The sequence below is a fragment of the Tetranychus urticae genome, chromosome 1 (genome assembly GCF_039701765.1).
Source record: "Tetranychus urticae isolate SD_2017Ah chromosome 1, NJAU_TeUrti_SD_1.0, whole genome shotgun sequence".
NCBI lineage: Eukaryota > Metazoa > Arthropoda > Arachnida > Trombidiformes > Tetranychidae > Tetranychus > Tetranychus urticae.
Window position 1 is genome coordinate 24,438,600 of NC_142958.1, and position 9,166 is coordinate 24,447,765.

The 9,166-nt window shown below is 32.4% G+C and overlaps 1 protein-coding gene across 2 annotated transcripts; it reads left to right on the plus strand.

The window, feature by feature from the left end:
• The first annotated feature begins 948 nt into the window (after positions 1-948).
• LOC107368562 (fibroblast growth factor receptor 2) lies at positions 949-8,088 on the plus strand. Of its 2 annotated transcripts, XM_015936409.3 has the most exons (13): positions 998-1,193; positions 1,244-3,216; positions 3,327-3,481; positions 3,763-3,886; positions 3,977-4,137; positions 4,202-4,331; positions 4,414-4,574; positions 4,729-4,852; positions 5,590-5,938; positions 6,466-6,695; positions 6,943-7,079; positions 7,168-7,726; positions 7,806-8,088. In XM_015936409.3, exons 2-13 carry the CDS (start codon positions 3,105-3,107, stop codon positions 7,892-7,894), a joined length of 2,331 nt encoding a protein of 776 aa, XP_015791895.1. In that variant the 5' UTR covers positions 998-1,193; positions 1,244-3,104; the 3' UTR covers positions 7,895-8,088. The 2 variants fall into 2 exon arrangements, with proteins under 2 accessions (XP_089125619.1, XP_015791895.1); XM_089269493.1 differs by having other exon boundaries at positions 949-3,216.
• Positions 8,089-9,166: the final 1,078 nt, after the last annotated feature.

Below are 9,166 nucleotides of genomic sequence, written 5' to 3' on the forward strand. Positions count from 1 at the left end.
GATAGAGGTAAAGGATTCTTTGTAACACCAAAAATCACATAAATCAATGGAAACCATATTTTCCAAATTTCCTGTTCTCATTGATTTTCCAATAATCTTTTGACAATTTTTTGATGAAAGCCTTATTGATGTGCACCAAAATAACCGATCCTAGTGAATAAAAAGAGAAATGATCGACAAACGGAATAACAACAATCAATCATTAATTTCAAGTCATACCTTAACCTTTGACTTAAGCTAGGTCAAGAGCCATAAGTACTTGATTTAATCTTACTTGTGACAACTGCACTTGCAGCAATTTTTGTTGATGGACGGATCTTCCTCATCATCAACACCGCTAACCAAATTAGTATTGGATCAAATTTCAACATATTGACTTTTAATGGGACGCTGGCTCTTCATTGAGTATTGGCCAAGCAAATCAGGAATGACAGTCATTTGATTGAACATTGTTGAAAGATTACTCCAATATTGAAAATCAAGAGTTAATATTCATGACATTACTTCACCATGAACCATAGTCGGTCCACTGGTTCAAGCAATCACCTTTTAGACATAAGTCATGGACATAAGATGTATCAATCTATTGGTAACATTGAAATTTCTGGATCTTTTCATTAGTGTTTGATTCCTTGGAGAAACCCATATCTCTGGACTTGAAGATTAGATGATAAATATGATTAGATATAAGCCAATCATGATGGAAATAATTATCACTTCAATCTTATTTCCGTTGTAAGATTAAATAACTGCAGTAAGATAATAAACACATCAAAAGATAATAGAAATATTTGTATATTAAGATTAGAGTACAAAAAGCTGTAATTTATCACAAATCAGCTAAATTGTGTTCAATTAATTAATGATAATCAAAATATATAAAAAATTAAAATGTCTGGAAAGCAGCCATAAATTGAGCCTTAGGTTGAGTCTAAAATAACAGAAATTAAATCGGACAAATAGCTACAATTTTCCGATCACAAGTTAACCCAACACTGCGTTATTTTAACTGCAACTCTTATAGTTTTTATGCAAGACCCACTAAAGGGTTAACCAAAATTAAATTGTATAATATTGTTTTATAAAATGCAAGTTAAATTAATTGTTTTATAATTATTTTCTCTGAATCTTATTGAATTTGTTTATTTAGCAAATATATTGTGAACGATCATCTTCAGCTGTTTCTTATACAAGTATGTTTATCAATGCCATTAGCTGATGTTGACCATCTTTGTGTTTTTAGATTAACAGACTTTGTTGGTTAAAGTCTTTATGTCCAACCATATTGGCAAAAAGAGCAGTTAGTTGAAAAAGGAAGATGAATATTCAGTTGTGACACACTCTCACCGGAAACCATGGGGTGTAGGCAGTTTTTATCTAGACTTGTTCATCGTCTTTCATCTTGGTCTGTCTTGATGATCACCACATTTTATTTTCATCCTCCTACCTTGTGAACATGAGATAGTCCAAGATGTGGAGAGAAACAAAAAAGATGAAAGACATAGCCCAATGGAAAGGAAAGAAGTGGGCGAAATGAGAAAGCAAATTACCATCGTCTTCATCAGGATGAAGGAAGACGCAGAAGACGCAGAAGAGGAAGATGTGAATGATGAGCTGAGAATGTGTATCTGTGAGATGTTACAGTAGTCCCAAGTACATTTCCGTTTTCCCGAACTTCGTAAATTTGACTGTGAATGTGTCTTTTTCAGTCACTTTAACGACCTTTCTAATGGTGACTTCAATTCAAATAATAATGGCTGTACATTTAAAAGTCTCTGGTAAAGATCAAATGTTTTTCTAGGCACACTTCAATGCACCTAAATGTCTCCTCTGTTTCCGCTCCCATCAATGATGATCATCATCAGCATCTTCTTCCGACTTCCATATCTTTCATCTTCATCATCTTCTTCAACATCTTGGCCTTGACTTGATGCTCTTCTTTGCTTCGTTTAACCCATCTTGAGATTCCTTATAAAATATGAATGCAACAAAAAACAAAGCTAACGGAAAAAATAAAGTTACTCAGGAAGCGTAAACACACGAATCAAGCTAATGATGAACTCGCAGAGGAGAATGGAAATGACAATTTAGACGAAAATTCAAACACCGATTCAAATAGCAACTCAAAAAGCAATTCAAATGACAATTCAACTGGCAATTCAATGGATACTGGATCGAGATTTAGATTCTTGGCCATGATTCTAGGATGTTATAGCTTACTCTGATAATGGCTTAAGTGAGCTAGATCATGATAATCAATTTATTTGGCAATTATTTTTATTCAGCAAAGAAAGGAACAAAAGTGTGAGATAAAAGTGATGAGGATGAAAGAGAAAGATGAAGAGATGTTAGACGACAGAGCAACGAAGAAAGCGAGGAAAAAAGAGGAAAGGAAAAGAAAAAGATGAAAGAAGATGAAGATGATGAAGACAGTGTCGAATGATGTTGAGAAAAAAAGAGAGAAAGATGAGGATAAAGAAGAAGATGAGAAAGGGAGCCAAAAAAGAGGAAACTGTGGATGAAATACGCTCGTGCGTTGTTAGTTTAAGTTTAACTTGTTCTCATCTTCTTTTTAGTCGAATCTTTTTTTAAAACCAAGTCCAATTTTTACTCGCAATGAACTTTATTTGCAAAAATACACACCATTAAATGTTGCTTCATCTAATCTTATGATATAATTTGAAATCCTTTGCATATCTTGTTTGATAAACATCAATGTCTTGTGCCTTAATGCAAACTATTCACCTTATCAAATGCTTCCTCTGATATCCTCTTAATCAGATGTGTTGTCTTCATGTCTCTTATGAGCTTCTTATCTACTTGGACCTGTGTCTTTCTGTGTCCCTCTGATTAAATTATTACATTTAGTGATCTCTAAGGAATTGTTGTTATCGTTTGCTTATCAATATGACCAATTGTAACTGTATAATCTATTATTGAGTTAAATGATTGGCTAAAAGAGTTCCTCTGTGTTTTGTGCCTTTGCCTGGATTTATCAGTTTCATCCATTGATTAGATGTCTTATTTGCTTCTCAACAATCATGATCTAAACAATAACTAATAACAATAACTCCAACTATTATTAATATTTATATACATAAACAATGTATAATCTGTATAATTATTTGATATTTTCCACTATTTTTGTTGTTTTCTATCTTAATCTCGTCCAATGTCGACCTAAGTGCATAGTTGATAAAAATCTTCTTCCATCAGGTGAGCTTCATTCAGTGTTTTCTATTGTGTTTGTGTTAAAGTTCATCATAAAGTTGTATCTTCTAATTCATGATAATTCTATAATTATTGTTTACTGTGACTTAATATAGCTCCTGTTATTGGTAAAAAAAATCACAATTCACATATTCATAAATTTGCTGGAGAAGGAATCAAATTAAGTTGTAGACCAAGTGGAAATCCATGTCCCAATATCACTTGGTTTAAAGATGGCAAGCTGTTGTCTCCTGAAGATGATGACTTAGATGTAAGTTGAATTAATTTCTCTGTTTATTAATTGCAGATCATTTGTTTATTTGTTTATTTGTTTTCTAAATGTTTGCTGGGGTTATGTTTTAATATTTTGCTAGCCAATGTGAGTAATGTATCAATCTGATATCGTTTGCTCATCTTTTGGAAAAATATGTTGACAACTTAACCAAAATCGAATAGAAGCTTGTAGAAGCAACCAAACTGTAAACATTGAAAAATCATATTTTATTTTGCCCTTTTGATCTCATCACAAGATAAATATTTTTGTTTTAACAGATCAAGTTCAAAAAATACTCAATTGAAATTGAACGTCTCAGGCCAAATGATGCTGGTAACTATTCTTGCCTTGCAGTTAATGATATTGGTAATGATTCATTGTGGTTTCAATTAAACATTTCTGGTAAGTTTGATTATCTAGTTTATTATTTCAATTTACTCTTTTTACTAACCATGCTTACTGTGTCTTTTGTTTTTTGTGTAATCTCTTTAGTGGCATGGATTACTCAACCTCATGTTAAAAATGATGATATTTCTCAGCGTACTGTATACGCTGGTGATGATTTGGAACTATCTTGTGAAGCCAAATCAGATGCCATGGAACTCACCTTTTGGTATAAAAAGGAAGGTGAAACATGGAGTGAAGAGTTGGAGGTAAGTCAACATTGTTTTTAAATCTATAATTTTTATCTAATGGATATGTTTTTTTCATTTACAGGGTGTTGATGGAGCAACCTACCTCTTTTTCCTTCCAAATGTAACCATGAAAGATTCTGGAATATATAAGTGCCTTGTGGAAAATGTCCTGGGAAACAGTGAAAGACTGTTTAATGTCACCGTTAATGAGCGTAAGTATAAAAGTTACATGCATAAACTATCCTTGACTGCAAATTTCAATATTTTTTCATATTTATTTTCTTATGTTTACAGCTCTTCCACCAAGAATTAAAACATGTTGGCCAAATAACCCTTCGGTTTTCGTTGGAGCTAATGTATCATTTCATTGTAGTTCCTATGGTGAAGATGAAAAATTTTGGGTGAAAGGGTTAGTTCACAACCTGAGTGAGCCTATCAATGAAACCATCATAATGGTAAGTTAATTTTTTATTCTTATCCTATTCAATGTTAAAAATTGAACAGTTTGACGTAAGATTTGCACAAGCTCTTAAGAATGTGTTAAATGACGACTCTTAAAATGTCCATTTTCTTTTAACAATGTTTTTCTTTCTTTTTTCTTCTTCACAGGAGAAAGGAACTGGTGACTTGATCCTGGAAAATGTGACACAAGAAGCCCAAGGATGGTATTCATATGTTGCCCGAAATCGGTTTGGCTTCCGTTCAGTTAATTTATTTCTCACAGTCCGCAAAGGTTAGACCATCTCCATATTTTCATCCCTTTATTTCACCCTCACAAGCCCGCATCCCTTGACTATATAGGATACCCCCTGTAGTGTTAGTTAAGCAAAAGAAAATATAAGAAGACAAGATGATGAGGAGAAAGACACCAAAAAAGATGAATTATAGAAAGAGTTTTTTATGAAAATACCAAAACCATCTTAGCAGCAAGTGAAAATGAACTAACAGCTACTGAGAAGAAGAATACATCCTTGGAGATGATGAAAAGAAACAAGAGACAGGACTGTGGAGGAGGGAGGCGTAGAAGTTTTAATGCTTTGAGAAAATAAAATAGAGCAAGGGCAAGCTCAAGACGAAGGGAAAAACAGAAGTAGAAACTAGCAAGACTAAACACAACGACCACTGGTTTTTAGCTTCATTATTACTGCGAACTAGATCCCGTTGTCGGCTAAAACCATCTTCAAGACTATCTTGTTGCTTCCTTTATTTTTCTTCTTAACCATCAACAGTTTTAGTGTTCAACTGTTTTAACCTCTGCTTGATTTGTCTTGTCTTCTGGTATTTTTTTTCTGGACATTTGAATCAAGCTTAAGCTTTGTTTGCTTATTCTTCTAAGTATTCACCCAGGCGCATCGGTCAACATTATTGATGACCCGTTATGACCTTAAGTCAAACAGTTTAATAACGATTTTTTACCCTAACAATTGGAGAACCATTTTATTCATTGAAATCGCTTATTCTCATTCCCAGAGTCACCCAAAGATATCTTGACTGAAGCTGGCGTGTCTGGTGAACAAATAATCTATGCTGGAGCTTTACTTATTATCATAGCGTCAACAGTTATGATTTGTTTAGTATTTTGCCTTATTAAAACACGAGCCAGTCGATTAAAGACTTTAAAAGAGAACCGAATTCTAAGGATCAAGAGAAAAATAACTTTAGAAGAACCTGCTGATTCCAGTGATTCTTTGAAGGCTCCTTTGGTCAAAATTGAAGAAGCTCCTTTGAATACTTCTGACCTACCCGTGGAGAAGTATATGAGCACAGTAGTTGAATATGAGCTTCCAGTTGACCAAAAATGGGAAATCTCACGAGAAAGGTTTGTCTTTTTCTTATTATTTACTAAACATCTTTGCTCAATTATTCCTGCTAAATCAAGTGATTAGAATAAATTTTTGAAAAAAGAACAAAAAATCTAGCTTGTAAGCTTGCTTAACTATGGATAAAGTCTTGAATTAAAAGTCTCTAGAATTGAATTCTGACAGAAAAAATTATTTTAGCTTTTAAACTTTTTTGTCTTAGCTCAAATGTTTCACTCTTTACTGTAGTGACAAAAACAAAAATACCATAAGCTCCATGAAACCTGATACTTGGATTGGTTAGACTTGAACAGAAAAAAACAAAACACAGATATAAATGTATTAAAAATGAATGAAAATAGATATGAAGATGTTTTTGTTATGCTTAGATTGTGCTTTTCGCAATGTTGAAAAATTTTTAAAAGTCAACAATTTAGGTAAATGTGTGTGAGGCCAGAATCATTTGAGTTATTCATTCTTTTGATTGATGTTTTTTTATTTATTGTTATCATTATTTATTCTAATTATTAATCATTTCTAAATACAGACTGAAGTTACATAAGCCTGTTGGACAAGGAAACTTTGGTACTGTTTATAAAGGAGAGTTATGCGGTGTTGGTAAAAATAAAGAGCCCATTATGACCGTTGCTGTTAAAATGCTGAAAGATCCATCTAATGACTCTGATATGGCTGATCTTGTCTCAGAGATGGAAGTTATGAAACGGATCGGCAAACATTTAAACATAATCAATCTAATTGGATGTTGTACTCGAAACGGTGAATATTCATTACATAACGATTTACACATAACATAAGCCATTTCATTTTCAAGTTTAAAGATGAATGAGAAACACTAAAGAGAGAAGAGAGTGAACATAAGAGAGTGAGAAAACAAACAAAAAATAAATAAGCAAATTCTGTAATTTGTATTGCATCTTAAAGCTTCCCTTTTTGCCCATTTAGGTGAAAAACTACAAACCTTACACACAATTTATCTAAACCTTAATTTTGTTTGTTTATTTAGGACCTCTTTATGTAATCGTGGAATATGCAACTAATGGTAACTTGCGTGATTTCCTTCGATCTCATAGACCTGATTCAGTTAATTTTGACAATGATAAGCAACTTTATCCTCAAGATTTTCTTTCATTTGCACTCCAGGTTTGTTACCATTTTAATTTATTTTTATCCGTCTCTAAATTTAGTTGGCTATCTCTAATTATGTATTATTTACGATACTTCATTTCAGATTGCTCAAGGGATGGATTATTTGGCATCCAGAAGATGTGTTCATCGTGATCTTGCTGCTCGTAACATTTTGGTTGCTGAGGATAATGTAATGAAAATTGCTGATTTTGGTTTGGCTCGTAATCTTCAATCTGTTGACTATTACCGGAAAACGACCAAAGGTGTGATACCATTGCGATGGATGGCTCCTGAAGCGATTGATCAAGTTTATTCTAGTGCCAGTGATGTCTGGTCTTTTGGCGTACTTCTTTGGGAAATTTACACTCTCGGATTATTACCATATCAAGATATTGATCAAAGTAGCCTTTACACTTGGCTGAGAGAAGGCCATAGACTAGAACAGCCACCAAAGTGCCCTAATCAAGTATACAAATTAATGAGAAGATGCTGGAGGTACAATTCATGGGAAAGACCGACTTTCTCTGATTTAGTCAAAGAACTGGAGGATATTTCAAATGGTCCGCATTACCCTGAATATTATGATATGAGTATTCCAATAATGGATACTCCGCCAACAAGTGACTATGAAGTCGACTACTCTGACAGTTTTGACGCTGAAGGTAAATTTGATTTTGTTTTTCATTCAATATTAATGCTAATTAATTTTTTTGGTCTTTTTCTTTTTCTATTTCCCTGCAGAATCAAGTCTCCATGATTACCAAAATGTAAATAATAACATAAACACGCAATTGAATCGACTTTATTTCATTAACGAGTCCATTGTTTGAAATGGATGCAAAAATCATCAACTGACTAAATTAAAGAAACCGTTTATTTACTCTATTTTCACCATTCATCTCTAAACCAAAGGAACTAAAAACGATATCAAATCAACTCATCATTATACATACTTTTTTGTACATAAAATAACGAAACTTTTTGTCTATTTATTCTAAAATTAAATTAATTCCATTCTTGAAAATTTTGAGTTTCTTTTTTTCAAACATTAGACGCCATTTTGAACCAAAAATTAAGACAATTAAAATAGAGAAAATAATTTCAAAATAAATCATGATTTATCATTACGTTACATGAGTTTAAAATCAATCTGTAAATAAAATCTGTAATTGAAAGAAAAGTTAGTCTGATTAAGAATTCAAAAGATAATTCACAAACAATGAATTCTACTTCAAACAGAAATTCAGTCACAAATGAACTTCTGATTTTCAATTTTATATTAGCTTTCAACCGCAATCATTCGTTGCGCCAAGCCAATCAATCCGTCAAGTGTTGAGTCCTAAAATCTAAAATTTTCGCAATTACTGGGTTCGAATACAGTTTATACCTTTTGCTTTATGAATGTAATTTATTCGTGGAATGAATAGATGAGCTGTTCTGGTTTTACAGATGATTCAGATTAATAAAATATAATCCAATCATATCTGATTCTAGCTAACCAAATCACAATTAGTTTAATTTGCATCTTTATTTGCTAGTTTAATCTTTCTGATATGTTGGGTTTCAAGAACTATAGATGGAGCCACAAACCAAAGGACTTTACACATTTGTTCAACGAAATATCTTTAATCAAAAGTAAAACGAAACTTGCGTTGGAAAACTTGACCTGTTTTTTACTTTCGCTATTTGACACTCGTTTTATTATTCGATGGAAATTTCATTCGATTCCAAAATAAACAATGGCATCGATTTAATTTGTTTAATTATCTATTATTTTCAACAAAAACTTTGTTATTAATCACAGAGAAAACAGTTCGATTGTGATTTGAGTATCAGTTCTTATAATTTTATTGTAAGTAGCTTCAGTTTTAAGGGTGGAAAGTGATTTATTATTATTTAGCTTTCGTTGACTTCTTAATATTTCTTAGCATTTTTCGGGATTTAAATGGTATTAACCAATCCTTTAAATGGTCATGACATGACCGTTATGACCGTTAGTACCATTAATCAGTACTCTATTAAGATATCTATTTGGAGTAGGATCGAGTAGGATCTTTTGAGAGATCGATATTTCCATTTCTGTAAGGTGAAAAAATACAAAT